Source organism: Dicentrarchus labrax, unplaced genomic scaffold (assembly GCF_905237075.1).
Source record: "Dicentrarchus labrax unplaced genomic scaffold, dlabrax2021, whole genome shotgun sequence".
NCBI lineage: Eukaryota > Metazoa > Chordata > Actinopteri > Moronidae > Dicentrarchus > Dicentrarchus labrax.
The window spans coordinates 19291639-19314502 of NW_026136721.1; the positions used below are offsets into that span (position 1 = coordinate 19291639).

General features: G+C 40.0%; 1 protein-coding gene across 1 annotated transcript in view; it reads right to left on the reverse strand.

The window, feature by feature from the left end:
* Window positions 1–22864, reverse strand: part of LOC127354336 (alpha-1,6-mannosylglycoprotein 6-beta-N-acetylglucosaminyltransferase B-like) — a 113893-nt gene that overhangs the window by 13513 nt on the left and 77516 nt on the right. The window contains exons 9-11 of the mRNA XM_051384206.1: window positions 10168–10299; window positions 3086–3219; window positions 1886–2016 (exon numbers count right to left, since the gene is read on the reverse strand). Of these exons, the coding sequence (XP_051240166.1) occupies window positions 1886–2016; window positions 3086–3219; window positions 10168–10299 (397 nt within the window). The remainder of the gene's footprint in view (window positions 1–1885; window positions 2017–3085; window positions 3220–10167; window positions 10300–22864) is intronic.

Sequence of the window (22864 nt, forward strand, 5' to 3'; positions counted from 1 at the left end):
AACCTGCATGAGAGAGCCAGAGCTCAAACTTTCAAAGCCAAGGTTGAGCATGATGACTTGGAAAACAAAAACCAACCAGCATCAGTTAACAACCAAAACTAAATAATGTGAATGGAGCGTCACCCTGGGCCAGAGTATTGACTGGCCGTCTGGTGTTAAGCAGCTTACTGTATCTCTGTACTGTGGTGTGTTGTGGCCCCCCGCAGTCGTAATTGGAGGCTGTAGCGATCGATAGCTTCCTCTGTGAGGATTTTCCCAACCAATTAGGAGATTAGCTCAACCGCTAAGTGCAGCAGACAACATGAATTAGCAGAAGGAGAAACACAGGCGTGGAAGAGTGCAGATTCCATAACTACACTTGCAGCTCTCTCTCTCTCTCTCTCTCTCTCTCTCTCTCTCTCTCTGTATGTCCAAGCTCATTCTTTCAACAGACACTGGATTAGGACTGGTAATCAGTATGTTCTACTGGGCTGGTTTTTATCCCTTACCTCATTTCTTGTAATATAGATTTGTTGGAGTTTATATGCGGCATGTTGGAAGGGTACAATGACAAAAAGAAAGCATATTTTTTGAGCTTCACCCTTTCTTTCACAAAGAAAATGGTGGCAGATTGACCACATGAGGTTCTTGTTCTTGTTTTAGAAACAATGGGTCCTTGATGTCAGCAAAGGCAGACAAAAGCAGGCTTCTCATTTGTAGCTGGCGAAGCATACCATGGTGAAATAATAGCTATAAATAAGGTGAGAAGACCGGCATTGTCATTAGTGCTGCATTGGCCAAATTAGCCAAGCTATGATCTCAGACAAAACATTGTGTTACAACATAAAACTTACATCCTGGCTGCCTTATCAGTCACTGTGTCTTCTGACAAGTAGGAGGATAAAAAGATAATCACTGTTATTGTGCATTTGAGTGTACTTGTGAATTTATGACAAGAAGCTAAATCACTTTTCTGGATCCAGTCCTGACAATAGTTGTGTTTGTATAAATCCTTGAGGGTTGTCTTTGACATGTTAACAGCTCAGAGTAACTTTATGCATATTTGCATATATGAATGACATGACATGACAGGAGTATGTGCTGAAAGAAACAGGCTCTCACCTGAAGCTAATGCATCCATCAACATCCAGGCGGGCACACGGCAGGAGAGAGAAAGACAAAAGCGAGAGAGAGAGAGATAGGAAAAGAAAATCAGAAAAGAATGTAGATAGACAAAAATACAACAATAGGGGAAAACAAAGAAGAGCAAGGAGACATTTTTTGCCTTTTCACCGGGCTTTTGAGGATTACAGTATTGTACTTTTAAAACCCCTAATCTACGTTCAGTGCTTGTCTGCCTCACAAGCCACAACTATCTTTCCGCAGACGACGGAAAGTAATGGGAGCAAACAACATCTTTACAATCATTTTAACAATGGAGACACAACCGTGCCCCTCTGCAGTGTGCAGAGAAACAAGCAGACAGCTTTTGAGAGGAAAATTGCCTGTAAATTATAGTAGTACAATTGTGTATATAGAGACACATGAAGCTGAGCTGTGATGGCGCAAACAGCGGGGGGTGCAAATGCTGTCATTGGATTTTTCTGTTAACACTGCAGTATATTGTGGGGGGTGTTGTGTGTCTGGGAGAGTCTGCACGTCTAATTCAGAGAGACTGCAGCGTATTTTAATTTAACAGAGTAACAGTACAGCCAGACCTTTCCAAGAATGTGTGATATTTTGTATGTGTATGCATGCAGGTGTAAAACATGCAAGAATGTGTGCATGAACATACGTGCGTGTCCACATGATTATACATTTGTACATTTGTGTTTCTTCTTTATACTATTAAAAATGTCTTTATTTTGTGCATGAAAACATTGGACAGTGAGTTGTTTGTCTGTACCTTCCACATGCTGGCCTCTTTCCCATACACTACAGCCATGTTGTTCACTTTGTTCTGCTGGATGCTCCGCTTCTCAGTCTCATTCAACTCCTCCGAAACAAAGCCCATGAACGAATTGTCTGGTGTGTGAGCTGAATGTGTGTGTGTGTGTGTGTGAGAGTAGCACGTAAAGGCAGGATGGTAGTTAAGAGAAAGAGAACAAAACACAAAGAGAGAAAGTTTCATTGTGAGTGAGAGACAGACAGGAAAGACAGAAAAAGAGCACTACATCCCTGTTTGCTTCAGTTCAATGGCTAAGTTAGAGTGATAATTGGCTCTTTAAGTATTATAAATAGTGACTGTCATAAAGCCAGCTGCTGTTGGTTATGCAAGATGTTTTTGGCAGTAGTAAGGTGTGCTGAAATGGTTTTCCAAGTTATGGTTATAACTATTTTCCTTGTGGAATTACTTTTCCAAAGCAATTATTTACTCCAGCCTCACAGTTCCTTGCAGTAAACATTTTCATATATTGAATAAAGTAATAAATGGCGGCTGCTGTTATATGAAGCAGTTGATAAAGGTTGAGTCAGTCATAATAGCTAAGGACAGTGTGAAACATGTCTACAGTAGGCCACATATTGATGTTACGACGATCCTGCTGTTGAGTGCCAACTGTACAGTTGCTGAAAGGGCATCACACAGTTGAAAAGAGAATAGTAGTCAATGTTTCAGTCAGGAGACAGACAGCAACAAGGGCTTGGATCAGATCAGACATAACGTGTAGCTTGAAACAGAAAGAAAAAAAGAAAGGAAAAAAAGAACAACTTGAAGGGATGCTAGAATCTGTGATGGTGCTGAAAATAGCTGCATTAGACACATTACTCCAAATTAATGTGAACAAGCAGCCACACCTGTCAAAGAAAGTGAAAACATAGAATTGGAGTCATTTTTATCATTTTTAGAATGACTGTCAAAACCTGATGACAGATCTGTGTGTGTCTGACAGTTGAAAGTTTTAACTTTCATGTTTTGAAGTTGATAGATTGTTTCACGTGTTAAAAGATATGAGGATTTGTAAAAAAAAATAAAAGATTGTGCATTATTTATAATGTAAAGTGTAAATCAATATTATCAATTGAGCAAACCATGGGTACTGCCAGTATACATACAAGTGTGTTACAGAAGATGAAAACTAATTAGAGAAGTGTTTTGTGTTCTTACGGAACATGGTCATATACTGCCGGGCGTTGAGGTTCCAGTAGCCCCAGTTGGTCCGGTAGCCGTGCAGCGTTGCATACTCCTCATGATTGTAAGCTGGCTCTGTCCCAAACGTGTCAATCACTCGGATGTGACATCTGTAAAGACACAGAACAACCACTTTAAAATGTGTCTCCCAAACATCAGGAACACTTTGTTTTAAACCCCTTGTCAAAACCATAAGCATTAAACATTTAAAATGCAACACTAATAACTCTCTGAGTAACAAACACATTTTCTGAGGTGCTGGAAAATTTCTGGAAAATTAGACATTTTCTTGATTCTGCATCACAATATTATCATTTCTGATCTGAGCTTGAAAAATCTGACAAATCTGAGCTCTGCCTCATTTGCAGGATAAAAACGGAGGGTCGTCCCAGGTGCTGACTAAATTACACGCCAGGTTTACACAGATTAAGAGCACAAACTGAATGCAAGGCGCAACACAAATCTGTCTTGTACTGAAGTTAAATAAAAAAATCTGGCCCTGTGTGGTATAAATCGTTCTTTTTCCAGCTTAAGAGGCTTAATGGCAGAAAACCACACAAATAATATCTGCAGGATTGTCAAAAGTAAATACATAAATAAAAAAATAACACCAGCAACCAGCAGTTTTTCCTGCAAGTTTGACAGGAATAAAAAAAATCACTTTGAGATTTAGAGGTTGGAGTTGAGATAGGGCACTGATATGATTTACAGGTGAATGCTTAGTTGCACAGCACTAAAGTGTTGTATGTATGTGCTCTCAAACATACACACGCAGAAAGCTTACTATGTCCTTGTCTCTATCAGTGAGTGTGTTCAATCTGGCCAGTCTGTGAGCTCAGGGGGATTAACAAGAGCTAAAGGTGGCAGAGTCCACTTCCTCCGCTCTACTCTTTTCTGGCAGATAACTGTGTGTGTGTGTGTGTGTGTGTGTGTGTGTGTGTGAGTGTGAGAGAGAGAAAAGAGTGACATAACATTCAAAAAAAGTCACTGTTTCATGGCACACCACTGGCCTTGAAGCTGTACAAAGGTATCTATTTCCACATGCTAACATTGTTATATATTGTAGAAGTGACATTCAGAGCATTATCCTTTCCCTTGCATGCCTTCTTGTAGTTTAGTTAGTGATTTCCAATATATCCTGCAATTATTGTTCAGAAACTGCAATAATGGACCATGAAGTTGTTGCTTTCAACAAATAAAGATGTGAATTTAATTGTTAATTTATCTGTTTGGTAATAAACATGTAATTAGAGGTAGGTAGAGCAATAGTGATTGTACATGTGAGGGACTGTTATTACATTTGTACACTGGTATGATGTATTGGATTTTATTATGAAATGATTCTTCATCTAACTACATACTTCAGATTGTGGCTCCATTATTAGATACAGAGTAATACTGCACTATTTTAAACTTTTAAGGATGTCCCTCCACTGATTAGTTAATAATAATTATTATTATAATTATAATTATTATAATTAGCATGGCTAGCAAGGCTACAAAAAACTGTCCTACAAAGGCCATTGGCTGTCACATGACATGTGTTTCACATCATAGCGTCCCTACTCAAATATGTCTTACAGTTATTCTGTTTTTATGGTCTATTGAAGCTGCTCACAGTGAAGAAATTGCTTTCCCTGTCTGTTCGATGATGAATATCTTACTGCATACTTGTTGGACATCGGTGCATATGGTGAGTGACAATTAGATTCTTATAAGCTGACAGCTTTAAAATATCTATTCTTACATTCCTGTGTTATGGCTGCACTTGAGTCAGGTGTCATGTTTTCTACACTTGAGGCACTTAACAACGCTGAGTGTTTTAGCTTTAATTTCCTTTTCTTTGTTGAACTAGTGATGCTAGAACTAATGTATTGCCAGTCTTGTGTGTCACCCATGATTGCTGGCTCTCTAACTTTTAATGTTCACAATTTGATTTCTCGGAGCAGCATTTAGCTTCGTATTCAGGCATGTGCCGAACTTAAAAGACAGGGTTTTGGGGTCTTTGGGTTATTGTTTATATATTTTCAGGAGCTTTAATGCAGAAAAAACAAGAATATTCCTCTCAGGGCATTCCAGTCTTGTTAGAGACAAGGTGACACCGCAATCTCGCTTGACACTTCTCAGATATTTCTGTCATCGACGGCTGTGATACATCTTGGAAAGGAGCTTATAAAAACAGGCTTATCTGCAAGAGGGAGTCAAAAAACGTGCACTTATCTGTGCTGCCTTATTTTGAGGCACTAAGGATGAGATCCTGCGGAAAATGTTGTGTGTCTATTTGTAAGAGTCACAGAAAGCTGACAATGAATTATTAATAAGAAATGTTAGTTTCACTTGTCTCTGCCCTGTCTCCCTTCCTCCATCTCTCCAACCGGCACTATCACATATCGCCAGCTCTGAAATGGTGAAAATGTTTCTGCCCGCAGATAAGAGGTCCCAAAGGGTTGGAAAAAAGAAGGAGAGGAAGAAGAGGGGATAAGCGAAGGAGTAGCTGAGCTGAATATCTATCGGGAGATCAGAGTATGGGGCTAATCTGGGTTAAACGGCTGCTCTGCATGGCTCACCAGTCCTCAGGGTTGAGGGGAATATGGCAGGGTGGTGTGTGGTCACCCACAGTTTCAGCTTCGGCTATGGGGAGTATTAAGAAGACACTCTAAACTAATTTTAAAACTGTTTTGTTATCATATTGCTCCGACCTGCCAAATATATGGTTTGTAATATGACAGCAGACCACTGGGTAAACAACGTACCTGCTATAGAATCTGCTTTGCTGAAAGGTCTTAAAAATGTTGTTAAATCTGCTGCTGTGTCACAGATGTAATCAGCACCCTTAACATCTTAGAAAACACTTTAAGAAGAAGATGAATACATAAATGATCGTGTTCTTAACAATATTACCATTTCAGATACGTCAGGGAATTGAACATTTGGGGGAGAGGCTCTGCTCTTTATGGGAGCGCTCAAAGAATACCAGCACCAAAGAGGATTCTGCAGAGAGAGCTAATCCACACTTTAATAAACATACACAAAGATTAAGTCTTAGTTTAATTCACAGTACAAAGAACATAGCACATCAGGAGGAGGTTGGGGCGGTGGGGGGCTTTGCAGCATGACACAGCGTTGTATTTGAGCATGAGTCAGCAGAGTAATAGTGACAGGTGCAGTACACCTGAATGAATATGATTGTTATTGATCAGTTGGTAGCCATGCTGCTAATGAATGAGCCACTGACTGTAAAGCATCATTTCATCCTTTGTCCGGCTCCTGAATGTCAGCAAGATGAAGGAGGCAGCTGTACAGAGATTTCTGTCACATTAGAATCAACAGTTATAAATGTAAAAGTCTTTACCTGAGTTACTGAGTGAGTGATGAAGTTACAACAACAGTCAGTCAAGTTTCCCCATTGGGCATCACTGTTTTAAAATGAACAGATGCGAACAGTCCTCGAATATATTCTCAGGAACACATTGACAAATGATTCATGTGACAAATAAAGATTTATTTTAACTAATGCTATAATTCATTAGATGTAGGCATCAGATAACTTGCAGTTAAGGAAGTACTGGGGTCCACCACACCCCTCAGATTCTCAATGCTGCAGACACACACACAAAAACATACCTCCATTCCAAATACAAATCTTTTTGACTGTTTTCAGTTTGCTAATTGCCTGAATAAAATGTAACAGTCTAAAGGGTATTTTTTATTTAGCCAACTCAGTCTGTGCTTGAAGTCCAGAGACTATCAAGAGGATACAGATGTGTTGGCCGGTTGGTTCTTTCAAAGAGCAGTGATGTGTACAATCTATCTATTCATCATTTCTTTAGCAGATGCTGCGGCTTACTCCCTATGCTACACCGAAAGTATGTCTTAGTTTTGCTGTGAAATTCAAACCGGGGTGGCTTTTTAAATGTTTTCATTGCTCTTGTAAGCAGTTGGGGGGAAAAAAACCACTGAAAGATACAAGGGTACAGAGCTGGAAAGAGGCCAAAGAACATGCCAGGGATTATAGATAATAATCATGTCAGAAACGCTGTTTAAGTGTTGTCAAGGGGCCTAAAGACTGTGCCCCCAACTGAAAAAAAAAAGCCAGATTACTCTTTGAAATTAGAAGAAACATTTGGATTTTTGAAATAATTCCCCTTGCAGCATAAAACAGTCATTTAATGTTGCACTGGGCACCCATAAGACAACAGTAACTATGGAGAAGTATTCTTAATGAATTAAAGTGAGTTTGGCCAAGATGACAACTCTACTATGATCAAAACAAACAACCAGCTCCTGATACATCTATGAATCGTGCTCTTTTGCTAGCTAAAATAAAGCTAAATTGTTACTGATGTCTCTCCAAAGAGTCAGCAGGCTCCAGGGAAGTACAGCTACTCTAGCTCATCTTGTGTAAGGTTTTTGTTTTTTTGTTTTTTTGCAGGCCTTCCCTTTGATATCTACCCCGATCTCTCTCTATCAGAGCAGTAAATTCAGCATGCAGAGGAAATCAATATGCTAGTCCTATTATCAGATGAGTGGGTGTGATTTAAGACTATCTCCTATTGGCTATCAGCATCTTTAACAGCAGCGCCCATGGACTGATACACCCTCGCGCGCACACACACACACACACACACACACACACACACACACACACACACACATGCAAACACACAAACAAAACAACACACCCGACAGGACAGCAGTTGTTGTCCAGGCATAATAAATGAACGTGGATGTCGGTTGGAACATAAAACAAAAGTAATTAAAGGGAGCTGAAGGGCCCCAAAGCTCAGAGCACTTGATTAATGATGCCTTTCAGCACACAGGGCTCAACTAGACTGGTCTAACCTGATGAAGCGAGAAGAAGGGGGAGAGAGAAAGAGAGAGAGAGAGAGAGAGAGAGAGAGAGAGAGAGAGGTGCATAGGTATGTCATTGACCTGCCCTAAACCTCGGAATTGTTAGATACATGGAGGAAGGGGTTGCCTGATACTAGAAAAATAAGTAGTTTCTTGCTTTACATTAAATCAATACAAATGATTGGTGTATGTTACACAATATATACCTGACTGTAAATGTAAGCGTTTTTTTTTAAAGCTTGTAGTGTGTTAATAAATACGCACCTCATCCCAGAAAGAACTGCATATTCTGGGCATTCTTCCTAATATCTTTGAAATCACTGAGGCGCATCCTCTCATGAAAAGTGAGGGTAGATGTTCCTCATATCTGTATTGGTGAAACAATCAGATAATTCCTTCGGCGCGAGCTTCCGGGGCGAACAAAGGGCCGTCTGTTACAAATACTAACAGTCACATTCTGTTAGGGAAAGCAGAAATCAAGATGCCACACGGTAATGACCGAGCAGAAAACTGCTGACCTCAGCAAGCAATTAGGTGCAGACAGCTGGCTGAGTGGCATCTTGTCTAGGTGGAACTGTGTGTATGTGTGTGTGTGTGTGTGTGTGTGTGTGTGTGTGTGTGTGTGTGTGTGTGTGTGTGTGAGAGAGAGAGAGATACAGAGAGAGAGAGAAATAGTGAGAAAAAGAAAGACAAACAAAACAGGTTGTGTGCTGGGAAAATAGTTCCCCAGCCCGCCTGCAATGCATTTCTTTCTCTCTCTCTCTCTCTCTCTCATAATTGGATTTTAAAAATACATGGAGCAACCCTTTATATGTGGTGTCAGGTTGACTCCACTCCTCTGTTTTTGTGATATCTCTCTTTCTCTATTCTCTTTTCTCCTTTGTTGCCATCTCTCCACACACTGTTCACTGTTTTATCTCTTGCTCTTTCCTCTCTTTGTTTCACTTCATTTGGCCTCCGACTTACATATGCCTTCTCCTCTTTTATCTTTCATTGTTGCTTCTGTACGCCGGGAGCAAGAACAAGGAAAGCAAAATGTCAACTGCTGCCATCACATAGAGGGGGTAGACAAGGATGCCAATTTACTGGACCAGGAAATATGAGAGAGGAACAGAGGGGGGTGGCTGCAAGCTGTTTTTAAGGGGCTGAAGAGGACAACGCTCAAGCTGGACTTTAAATTGTATGTATTTCTGAGGCAACAACGCGGAAGGCCTCTGAAGATAAAATGGGCTTGTATTGCTGTGCTCTGCAGGGTTGTGCAGCTGATTTTCTTTTCTTCAAATGCACCGTGGCACTTAAATTCTTGTTTTGGGTATGACTTTACTGTTTTGTTTCCTTGGTCTCATGGCTGTCATGGCCTAGTTTCCAAGTTGTTCCATCTTTGTAGCAATGCCAAAAGCCATTAAGCACACTTTTGTAACAGCATAAAAAACCCCTCTCCGCCTGTTTCTTTTTAACGTCTCACTAATCTTCCTTCTTTCTCATGAGGCAGATGTCTTCTGTTTTCTTCCCTGTCTTCCTGTCTCTTCTTCTTTCTGTGCTTAATCACCACCCTCCTGTTGACAGTGAGCCTCTGAGTGCAATAAAATAACAGCAATAATAAGCTGCAGAGACAGGGTTTGATTGGAAATTGGTGCAACACATGTCCTGATGTTTTGTGTACGTGTGTGTGTGTGTGTGTGTGTGTGTGTGTGTGTGTGTGTGTGTGTGTGTGTGTCGAGCTGTCAATATCTCATATGCCTCCAATCTTGTACTACATGTGATATTTATCTTATTCTTGCTGTGCAGAGAAATGGTTCAGTGTCAGTCTGTGTGTGTGTTGTGAAGTTGTTCCAATACATCACATTAAGCAGTGTCATGTGTTTGACATGTTGTGCATTTTGAGGTCTTTGACTGAATGTGGATGAACGGTTAGAAGGAGACAGCGTATGTATATGTGTGTGTGAATGAGCGTCTGACAGAAAAAGAGTGTGAATTTAACAAGCTGAAAGGGTTACTGTCAGACATCTGGGCAGTGAGATGTACACCTTATTACGAGCAATAATTAATCCATGAACAGCCAATAAACCTACGTGTCTGCCTGGAAAATTGCTGACACACAAACACCCCCACAGACAGACCACACACATAAAAATATACGCCAGTTAAGCAGCACAGACAGGGAAAAATATGAGCCACACACACAACCACACTGCACATCCACTAACTTGTGTTTCTTGAGTGAGAGTCCCATGTGTTGCTTCATCTGCTGCAGGCCATGGTAGTCGGTGTAGATGAGGTCAAAGGGCAACGGGCCAGTCAGCGGGCAACTGCCTCTGCCCGGGGGCACACCGAGGAACCTGCAACACACACAAATAAAACAGAGTTTAGACAAGCAACATGACAGATTTTTGGAGTTAATCTTCTCTTCTAGCTCACAGACTGCACTTCAGCGGGCCGAGCCACCTGAGCATCCAAGCATCTATTATTAACTTTGACAAAAAGATTCTGTTTTTGTTACAGAAAGGTAGGGTCAAGAGAAGGTGTACATACAGCAGGGTTAGCTGGGAGTCACATGCATTCATGCACATGTGAAATGGGGGTGCTCAGGGTGTCACTTTATATATATGTTTGAATTAAGAGTTTTAAAAGGCTTTTCTGTTATATTCCAACATGAGGAAATATATACCACCTTTGTTTTGTTTTTATTCATCCGTTTATTATGAAAATGTGTAAGAGTCCTCTATTAATGTCTTTGGTGAAATGACAAGGTTTTCTACTGTGCATTCACATAATATAACAGTATTGAGTTTTCAAGAGTCCCTAAATCACAACAACCAAAGAGGACATGAGTCAGCTGATACCTGTCTATGCTCCATCTCTGGTCATCTTTCAGCCAGAACCCTGAGTTCAGTTCAACCACATACAGCAGCTAATTAGCATCAGTGGAAGCCCAATCCACATCCGTCATTAATTACTGCCGCTGTGTAATAATCAGGTACATGTATAGGTAATTTCTCTGAAGTTTGAAGGTTTGTAGAGAGGGATATATTCTCGTTTCACTGCATTGTTATGGACAATAACAACCTGTTAATGAGCCTTTCTGTTGCACGTGCAATTATAACCCTTTGTTGCTTTGAAAAATATGTACTGTTGCTTAATAGTATACTGTTGTGTAAAGCTGAAGGGTTTTCTAACTATTGGATAGATTGTCATGAAAATTGTTTCTGGCAATCATACTCCCCTCAGGATGAATTGTAATAACAGATCACTAAGTAGTCATCATCTGGTCAAACATTTAATTTATCTAATACTTTAGACCACATACCTGCAAAACTAATGACATTCCCACCAGTCTCAGCTTTATTTTGTTTTTAGGTAGCATGCTAACATGTTAAACTAAGATGCTGAACATACTAAATATTGTATTTGCTTTACAGCATGTATCATTGTGAGCATGTTAGCATGCAGGGACTCACAGAGCTGCCAAGGTTGCTGTAGACTCTTAATCTGGTCATATAGTGATTTTCAGGCGGTCGAGACAATTTTGCCAGCAAAACATGAAAGGCAACTATTAAATTTTAGGTCTTAAATGTCTTCAAATCTTACTTGATGTCAGCTGGAATTATCTAAACAAGGAGTGCTGAATAAAACATTCCCATCATGTTTGCATGAGTGATTGCTGAATAGAGAAAGGGTTCAACTACAGAAACCAAACTTCATCAGCAGAAAAAACTTTTGGATTGACAGATGATCTCTGAGAAGTGCAGACATCAACACAGTGGAATCTTAGTACAAAATATGGAAAAGTTTTGTTTTTGTTGTTTTTAATAGAAAGAATCATGACACTTTAAAACACGCATCCATTTTTTAAATGCATGCCCTTTGAAGAAATCAAAGCCCCTAACCCTGGAGCTTTTACGCTCAAACCGCCTGCTGAGCACACCAGTGAGAGAAATAGACTGTATAGATGGCAGTATGAGGCCAGAGCTGGAGTATAGCATGAAGAGGAATTTCAACAAAAACTGTAGTAGTCACAGTCGAGGGAACTTCTTGGACTGTGTGCCAAAATGACTGCATGACAAAGTAACCCAACAAATTGATCTGAAATAATGAAATGCCCCTCACTGTTTACATCTCCCCTTGCACTGGGAGAGAGTTTCTCATATCAAAGTTAAAAATCTAATTCCCTGGAGTGAAACAAAAAAAAAAAAAAACTATTAAAACTAAAATTGTGTTTTGACTGAAAGTGTGTTTGTTGATCAGATAGCATCGTATGGGTAATGCTGAGTTCAATCAAAGTCAAGCCAGGGGGCACCCGGGGAGTCCTTTGGCAAAACATAATTCAAACAAACAGGATGAAAAGAGCTGAATGTGTAATGACCTGGCTGTTATACCTTACAGCAGCAACATCAACAGCAACAACAACAGATGGTCAATGGATGGAGGGAGGGAGAGAGCGAGAGAGAGGAGAGGAGAGAGAGAGAGAGAGAGAGAGAGAATCTGATGTATTGAGGTTGTGTGTGTGTGTCATGTAAGATCCAAATGTTTCCTTTCTTTCTTTTGATACCACTTCCCAAAAGTCTACTTTGATTACAAGAAAACCTTCAAGACACAAACACACACACACACACACACACACACACACACACACACACACACACACACACACACACACACACACACACACACACACACACATTCAAACCTAAAGAGAGAAGAGATATTATTCCTAAGTATGTGATGTACTGCATCCAGTTCCACATCCTTGTTTGACTCAGTTTCTACTCATCGATCGACTGAGGGCCTCTCTGTTACCGTGCCGACAGACCTGCTATTGGATATCTGACCTGTGAGTGGTCTGCTAGCGCTTACTTAGCTCTTATTTCTGTGACAGATGAGGCCAAAGGCTAATGGAGACTGTAATGCAATTTGTACCCCCGGTGAATATCATCTCGCTATGCGAGTTTTACATTGGAGTCTGTTTGGCTGCAGTGCTTATTCAAAGGGTCATTTGATAGTGTTGCAAGGAGCACTTACAGGAGCTCTGCTGGCAGCTGCTAACCACCACCAGACAGCAGGGAAAACACACGGATAAAAGAGTTTGATAAATGAGAATGTGGTACTACTATTAACCCACAACTGCTTGTGGTTTCTAAATGTGTATGGGTAGAGGACGTTTTTGTCCAGTGTACTGTAAAGAATGAATTTTCCGGATCAAGTAGAAGCAAATAGTAGGTCTATTCATATATTAGTTATCCGGGCACACTTCTCTATTTGTATAAGAACCAAAACAAAATAAATTCTACATTTATTTAAACTCAAATATCCTGTGTATTATGATATTATTTTATGTACCAAGAGGTTTCAGCTATTGTTGAAATTTCCACCTACCCAAGGCACAACTAAAATGATCCAATTTAGTTGTTTTACAAGTCCCCATCTCTTACATTTCAACCCAGTAGCGGGCAATGTAATCCTTCAGTGTTTAAAATTACAACTGTGATGTTGCCTGCATCCAAACATTTTAGAAACTGGCCGCTATCTGCGGTTTGAAGCCCTGTAACACATTATGGAGTAGCATGATGGGATTTCAAGTGTGCACTCTGCTTGGAGTGTGGTTCCCCTCATTAGTTTCCATTAGCAATACAATGTCTACCACCATCTTTATAGATAATGGAGAACTCTCATAGTTAAAGAGGCATATACAATGAGAACCAATCACATTTCAGAGATGAAAAGCAAGCTCTTACAGCATTATTTAGACTTGTTAAGTGTTAAAAACTCAAGAATTTGGCAAACTGCCCCACTGTAGTCAACATAAAACTCAGTGCTGGCCACCAGTTGACACTTATTGCATTAATTAACTCTTTTCCTATAAGGGTTTGGACAAAACACTTACACAGATGCTTATGAGATCTCACTATGAGGGTTTGCATGTAGCATACTGAGAGGGTCACACTGTACTGTGTGAGTCTCTCTTCATAGCCTCAGATTATTTAAAAGATTATGTAAAAGTAAACTGTGAGTCAGGTCAGCTTTGTCAAGTATGCATACATGTATGTCTCAAATATATATGTGCTATTCTCTTCTCTTAAAGTAGAATGTCAAAGATTAGCTGTCTGTGGTGTGGAAATGAGGAGGACTACTCTGAGGATACGTGCATTAGAGGGAGGAACGAGTGGAGGATAAGGAAGGAACATCTTGGAGGAGGCCTGGCAGACTTTGGTGTGACCATGTTTGTTGAACACACTGTATACTTGCTAACCCTCCCAGTTTAACCTCAAGCATACTCTTTCATACTGACACAGTTTGCATATCCTCTAAACTTTTCTTCCATAACTGAACAGTCACATTTACGCATTCACCTAATTTCTAAAAATCCTCCTTACTCCTCCCCTCCTGTGAAAACCTCCTGACTTTGGACTGAAAGGTTGGGAAGTGTGACATTTAGAGAAGGCTCAGAGCAGCCTCAGTGGCACACTGTGGTTTCCACTGTCAGTACCCCTGAAATGATAATAATCTGCACATGCTTTGTTTCTTACTGTAGCAACGTTTTCAATAAAAAGTGTGTTTTTATTTTTGAAAAAGTGGATATGTTCCAACTATTAGGATTTCTGATTTAACAGAAATTTGTTTACTATAATGTTTTCTGCTCATGCAGTCTTGAAATTTGCTTTTATTCATTTTACAAAATTGAGATAATGAACAAAAATGAATCAAACAGATTAGGGCAGAAAGGGTGATAAAGTCGTTCTAACAGAATTAGCTCAAACAACTGCTGTAGCTCACAGCCTGTCTCAATTCCCAAAGTACATATCTGTCCTTGTATTGAACGTTCACATAATATTCTGTCTTAATTAAATACTCTTTAAAAACTGGTCACAGTCCAGCCACTTGGCCACTATTGACAATGTTACATTGACAGTCAGTTTGTTCATGCCAAAAAAGCCTAAATCAGGCTACATTCATTTCTCATACTAAATTAAATTCATATATCCTCATCAATGCTTTATATCACACCCCCAATCGAGGACACACACACACACACACACACACACACGCACACACGCACGCACGCACGCACGCACGCACGCACGCACGCACGCACGCACACACACAATGTTCCATTCAAGCCAGAAAAAGCTGTAATTCACGCTGAACGCTATCATACCATCGCTGGTTATTCACTGAGGAAGCATAACACAATATGTACAATCCATTTTCATTACGCAGCGCTGGAGCTCACGCTTTCCTTTGTTTGCCTGCAGATGTCTATCAGTCTACCCATATGTCTGTCTGTCATAACAGAGAGAGGAGGCCAGTGAGAAAGGGGGAAGGCCATAATGGTGATTGGGATTCAAAAGAATAAAATAAAGACAGACAGAAAATAAAAAAAACAAAGAAAGAAAAACACAGACTGTAATGTACCAACAGCTGAGAAAACAGCAGCACGACAGAATATAATCAGCTCCTCGGTTCTTCATTTTCCATCAGCAGCCCATTTCTCTCATTCTTTCCCTCTAATCCTTCTCTTTTGGCAGCTATTCAGCCATAGCATATCGGCCAAGAGAGAAAAGGATTTGTTTATTTTTTAAATTGTCTCATTTTCTTTCTCTCTTTTGTTAAAGAACACCAAAGGACAATTTTGCTGATGAAACCACCTCGAAATACCTGACCTCTGGGTGGCATATTCTTTACAAAACTGAACCAGCTGTCCATTAAATTCACCCTTTGACAGAGGTTGGTACAATATTAACACCTGCTCATGCCTTGAATAGGTCAATTCAATGGCTTTTAACTAAATTTGGATGTACTGCTAATAGGACACACTGTCCCTGTGTTAGAAACATACAATGTCAGGCTTGTTACAATCATACAAAAACATTAAGTTTTTTATGATAAGGTAGAAAGTATTAGGTTAATACATTTGATTTATACTGATGTTATGAAGTGGAATTGACTGTGGTACTGATTTATGTCTGCATTTTGTAAAACAGAATATATAATTGATTGAAAAACATTTTAAAGATGATCACAATGCCTTCCAAAGCCATGGTTTGATATTCAGTCCTATCAAAGCCTCCAGATTGTTAACATTGAAATATAACGTCAAAACTAGAGTTGCAGTTTGGCTCACGTTTGATGCACCTGTTTCCCACATATCCAGATGGTGGCACAATTTAAAAGGGATTTTGAGGGTTTCATTTGAAATTGTTTGTGGCTTTTGGAAAAATTAGATGTTGTTTGCAAATGTTTACCTTAAAAATGCTTTATTGATAATTCCGATTGAATATTAAATATAGAAAAACAAAATACAAAGTCAGTTAACAAATCAGATACAAATTACAGATAACCCAATATAGAATCAGAACATATACCTTTAAATCCAGTTGGGTTGTTGTGGCTCAACTTTTAAAACATATCCAACATTATACATATCAACACATTACTGTATATGCATGGACATGCAGGAAAAACCCTATTCAGAGCTTCAAAATAGACATCAGTAACACACACACACACACACACACACACACACACACACTCACACACACACACACACACACACACACACACACACACATACACACTTAGGATGGCAGCCATCCCAGACACAATTCCAGTGCCATGCAGGGGCCACACTGGAGTCCAATTACCCAAGGTTCTCTTGTCTCCTGGTTGGCATGTAGTCAACAAGCCCTGAGAATGAACACATTCACTCACACTCACACACACACACACACACACACACACACACACACACACACACACACACTTGTGTGAGTGAATACACAAGTGAGAATCAATGGGGTTCTTGCAGCAACATTCTATTAAATTTCTCTTAATTTTCTGTTCCGAAAAAATAAAAGTCAACTCCAGATGCACCAAACTTCCTTGCCTTTTTTATGTTCAAATTAAAAATGTGTGTTTCTTTGTGTTAGACAAACTACACAGACAACAATTTGTGGCAGCGAAAACAAGATTTTTTTTCTTATCCTGGTTACAGTGCTCTCAACCATTTGTAAAATGTTTCTCTTAGCTACGAGAAGAGCAAAGATAAGATAAGGTAATAACAAAATAAGAACAAATCATGGATGCAAACAAAAATAAGAGAACATTTGTTTGTATGTCGCTTCTTGCATGAGGCCCAATGTTTACTTATATCAATTTACCGTAAAGAGTATTCAGAATCTGTACAGCCTGTTAAATCAATCACTGTTCATATGGTAAACCAACAGTCTTGCAGAAAAGTAGTGTTGCGAATGCATTTGTTTACAGCGTACCGCAATATGAAAATAACATGGCATGGTCCAGTGCTCATGAAACATTTTCAACAGGGCAAAGTCCACTGTTGACAGGACAAAAACTGGCAAAACTGGAAATTCAAGGACATCTGTAAGACATGGAAAAAGCGCTTATTTCACTGCAGTCATTAATCATTCATTCAAGGAAACCACTCTGATGGGAACTGTTCGTTTTCAGCTGTGATTCTTAGTCTGTGCTAAACCTCAGACCTCCATATGTAACATGTGTAGAGTCAGATGATATTTGAACATTATTTCTGATATTGTATAATTTTTTTTACAAAAGAAAAAAATGGTTTTGTCCGAATTAATACTTGAAAGAATTTTGTAATTTAACAGCATATTATGTGAAGTAAGGTGTGGAACATGAATTTGATACTTTTATTATGTTTTATTTTATTTTTTTCACATTTCCATCTTGTGATCAATAGACAGATAAAAGAAAATATTCTTGTTCATATCACGCTTATAATTTCAACCGGATGAAACAGTCTTAATATTCAGGACACAGTATATTAAATCCTGCACTGAACTCTTTGCTCATTCAGTATATGAACAATCAATAGAATTCCAGTGAAATGTTGTATGTATGTATGTGTTTGTAATTTGTGTGTGGGTGGTACTAGTTGTGTTTTCCTGTGCATGGTGCTATATAGCTATTCTGTTCAATATCAAATGACTGTATTGATCTTCTAAGGAGCAATTTAGCAGGCTGTTATTAGGCGCAGAGAAGCACAAAATGAACAATAACACACAATGCTTGCGGGGAGCTAATATCAGTCATTTTGCCCATAGGTCTATTACTGTATATGCAGTGTGTGTGTGTGTGTGTGTGTGTGTGTGTGTGTGTGTGTGTGTGTGTGTGTGTGTGTAAGTGTGTGTCTTGGTCAAGTAGTCAACAAATGGAGATATCGTATTCTTACTCACTTCTCCTTGGTCTGTTAGCTATTCATTGTATGAGGTCTGTTATATTCTCTCTGTCCAGTCCTATGTGTGTTTGTGTGTGTGTGTGTGTGTCACCAACCAAACAGCTGGCCATGTGGCACTGTGAGGTGAAGAGATTCCCCTCAGCTGAGAGAACAGATGATCCATACTGGCCATAGGGGTGTGTATAACTGACTGTGTGTTGTCTGCATGTGTGTGTGAGTATTATGTGTTTGCACTGTATTCAAGTCCGTGATTTGTGTGTGTGTGTGTGTGTGTGTGTGCATGACACAAACGTTGAAGGGCATTCCAATCAGTGCTGTCAGCTGATGTCATCCCCACTGTCCTGGCTGACAGAGGGCAGGATGGGGGCAGCAGTAAGAAAAGGATGGAAGCAGCTGAGACCATGACTGAGCATGCATAAAGTTTGTGTGTATGTCTTCATGTGTATCCTACCATACAAAAAATGATTTCTAAAAATGACAAAATAGACTGATGGTCATGTTTGGAATCAGATCCAGATCAATCTGGATTTTGTTATGGCCTGGTTCACTTCATATTTACTGGGATTATGCTCCATAACAAGAAGAAACAGTTGAAAACATACAGTATTCTGGTACCTAGAGCTTTGCATTACATTACCTGTGTTGTGTTTATGCACATTTTATTCAGCTTCTATTATGAAAGAAAAAGAAAAATGGCACTGGCAGTATGATCACTTCATTACTCATCAATGTGATGGAAACGTCTTGACATTCAAAGAGATGCACTTTTGTTTTTACATTTTTCTTTCATTATTCAAACAAGTCGGAGCCAATCAAAACACTCCCCTGGACTTTACGGGACATTCAAATTACTCCTTCAGTTTTTCAGATCAAAAATAACAATTGGAAGGAAACATTTTCAACTTGACTTGTCTTAATTTTTTGTTTGTATGTTTAGCTTGGACAATCAAGATTAATCTATTAATTTCTAGAATTGTGCATGCAAGACAAATTCAAACAGTCGGAACAGGAAAGAAAATATAAGAATAATATGATAACCACTTTTACTTCCATATAGGAGAGTGGTCAAGCCAAGGGAGCACATTTACAGAGCAAAGACAGTGTGAAATAGAACGGCACGTCGTAAACTTTCATCAGGGATTGTTTTGCAGATATCACTTTGGAAGTAATAGGGACTTGGTATGCAAAATGTGTACATATTTAGAAGCCTCACTGACTATTCAAAACAGGACCATACAAAAATCAAATGGTCAAACCGATAAAAATCTATATTCTAAATGTGATGAAAATATTGCCTTGGTGTTGCATAAGGTAACATCAAAAAAGTTTCCGCCTCAAAACTTGCAGAGTTGAATTTCGTTAAAAAGTTTATCACCGTGACATGATGACAAAATTGTGCAACAGCAGCTTGATCCTCTTATGTGTGGACCCTGGAGGCAGCTGGAGGCAGTATAATATTCCCATTTTAGGAAGACAAGTCTACTTTACATGTCAAGAATTTACATCGGTGATGTGAGTGTGTTTGTGTGTGCGTGTAGGTGGGCATGTGTGTGTGTGGTTGATAACTGGAATATTAACAAATTCTGCCTGAAAAAGTAAATACCGCTGTAAATCAACATGTTCCTAATTCACTCAGCTCATTCAAATCATAGTTGGGCACACACACACACACACACACTCACACCAAAACCTCTCTCTCTCTCTCTCTCTCTCTCTCTCTCTCACACACACACACACACACACACACACACACACACACACACACACACACACACAGAGCAATCAAACACTCAAACATCCATGTAATCATCTGTTTCCACATCCGCCTCTGATTACACCCAGGGGATGGCAATCTGTGTGCTTGTTGGCAAAGTTTCTCTTACTTGAAACACACACACACACACGCACATGCCCACGCACAACCAAATACACAAACACAGCAGCAGATACGTACATGCCATTCAACACATCTTTTACACACGCACTCGCATGCACCGGAACACACATACATACACGGCAGTGCTAGAAGCAGCTGACGGGCCCCAGTTATCAGCCAAGGCAGGGTGCACTTGATAAGGGAGCCGCAAGGCATCATAAACACCAATACAGAAGAGAGAGAGAGAGAGAGAGAGAGAGAGAGAGAGAGAGAGAGAGAGATCAGCCGAGGCAGGGATGAATCAGAGATGAGGAAGACGAAAAATTCAACACTCCTGTCAGAGATAATAAAATTCTCAGATGAAGAGCTCTGGTGCAGAGAGGGAGAATTAGAGACGCAGGGGGAGAAAGATAGAGAGTAAGATGGGCGAGCAAGGTGAAAGGGGAAATGAAAAGTTAGCCACAAGGGGGAGGACAGTGAGAGAGAGCCAGAGAGAGAGAGAGAGAGAGAGGAAAAAATAAGTGGGAGTGAGCGAGAGGAGAGAAGAAGGGGGGGTAAGGAAGAAGAGGAAAGGAGAAAACAGATAACGTTAGACAGAAAGATTAAGAAGCTGAAAGCAGTAAAAAAGGGATTCAGGAAGGAGGATTACATTTCTGAGAGATGTGCTTGTTAGAAAGAACAAGAAAGAGGGCGCCCGACAGCTCACCTGGTAGAGCGTGCACCCCATGTACTAAGGGGGACCCCCCCCGCCCCAAAAAAAAGAAAAGAAAGAGTGAAAGAAAAGCAGCAATACAATAAAGCTGTAATAAGGACGGAAAATATAACTATAACCTCCCGTGACTGACTTTGATATGTGGAAAAAAAATGTGAATTTACAGATAAAAATTACACACACACACACACACATACACACACACACACACATGCTGCATACGGACCCTTTACAAATAAAGCCAGCTCCTGCTTTGTCTCCCAAGACGTCAGGCGCTCTGCTCTTTTCCCTTCGTCTGCAACTTTTGATCTAATCCCACTAAATCAAGAAGAATAAGAATCTGCATTGGTTGTGACGGAGGAAGTCGAGGGAATTGAAAACGCACACACATCGAAGGATACACATGAGGCCACAGCGCACACACACACACACACACACACACACACACACACACGTAAGAAAATACATATGGTGGGATATGCGTGTGTAAATAGATACTTTAGCAGATATACATATCATAATGCTCTCACACATGGTGCAGATCAAATAAATCCACTTTGCAACCTGCCACCGGCACTCAGGAAGGAATGAAACAGAAGCAGAGTGCTGCTCTGTGATAAAGCAGGCAGATGCCTTTTGCTTAAGTGTGGAGTGAACACACGGGTATGGATGAAAGTGTAGGAACAAACACTCAGAAATCATCCAAAGTCAAGTGGACGTGTGGATGCCAAGTGCCATCCCACATCCCACCACACACACACACGTACACACACGTCGTATTCAAGTGATCTCATTAGTATTACCCAGCTGACAGGGCAGAGCACCAAGTGAACTAATTTTTATCGATGTGTGCTGTAGACCATTGACCCTCTAAAGTTGCACTCAGCTGCCTGAAATGAGTTCCAGCTCACACCTGAAATTAGACTTTCAAACCCACACTGGCACTAGAGAAAAGATTTTTCCAGTGGCAGTCAAATGACAGAAAATAAACCCTCCTCTCATCCATGCCTCAAATAACACGCCAAAAGTTTGCAGTGTTGTTTTCTTCAGTAACTATCATTCCGAGTTGACAAGTATTAATTAGCAAGTTGTTTGTTCGCACATAGAGCTGATATGACTGTGGGGCAGCCATGCAAAAGTATCAAAAGTCATAAACCTGATGGGGTGGAAAGAAACAGTGGCACAGAGTTAAAGTGACACTGTTGCAAAGTGAGAATTTTTGAATCAGACTGACAGCTAATACCCCATAACAATATTACTTTACAAGTGACAAAGCTCCCCATTGGCCATTGGGATAACAAATCTTGTCAATTAGATGCAAAGTAGGAAATAGTGTTCTGTTGTTCCAAAGCATCACAACTGATCCCTAACCTTAACCAAGTTTTTTTTTTAACCATCCTATATTGGTGTGGCTCTAGTGTTTGCAATGTTGGTCTGTCTGTGGATCGACTGGTCCACCACTTTGGTTCAGACTGAAATATCACAACAACCATTGGAGGGATTTTAACGTCATTTTACAAAGACATTCATGGTCCCCAGACAGAAATTCAAGGTCCCTAGATGATAGATTTTAACTTTCGTAATCCCCTGACTTTTAATCTTTTAACAAAATATCTGCAAAACTAATGACATTCCCATCAGCCTCAGCTGGACTTTGTGTGATGGGATAGCGTGCTAACATGTTAAACTAAAATGGTGAACATGGTAAACATTATACTGATCAGATTCAACATCAGCCCACATCAGAGGCAGGGTTAAAACCCACTGTATTATTGATTTTAACTGTTGCTGAGAAATAAAAACAAAAGTGGAGGAATGTCTGTAGGACAGAGATGTTATGGACTCTGCTCACATCTCTCCATCAGACAAATGGAGCAGAAACACAATGTCGGTTTGTCAGTGATGGAGCTGTAAAGAAGCTGTAAGAGCAGTGTCTGTCTGCACTGATACTGTAGGCATCCACAAAAAGAACTGACAGTTTGTGTTCTATAACTTCCTTTCGCTGCTTGAGCTCAGTTATTAAACAGAATTTTCAGCACAAACCAGAGAGTGAGAGGAAAAGGCTAAAGTGAGACAAAGTGGAAAATCTAACTAAAAAGT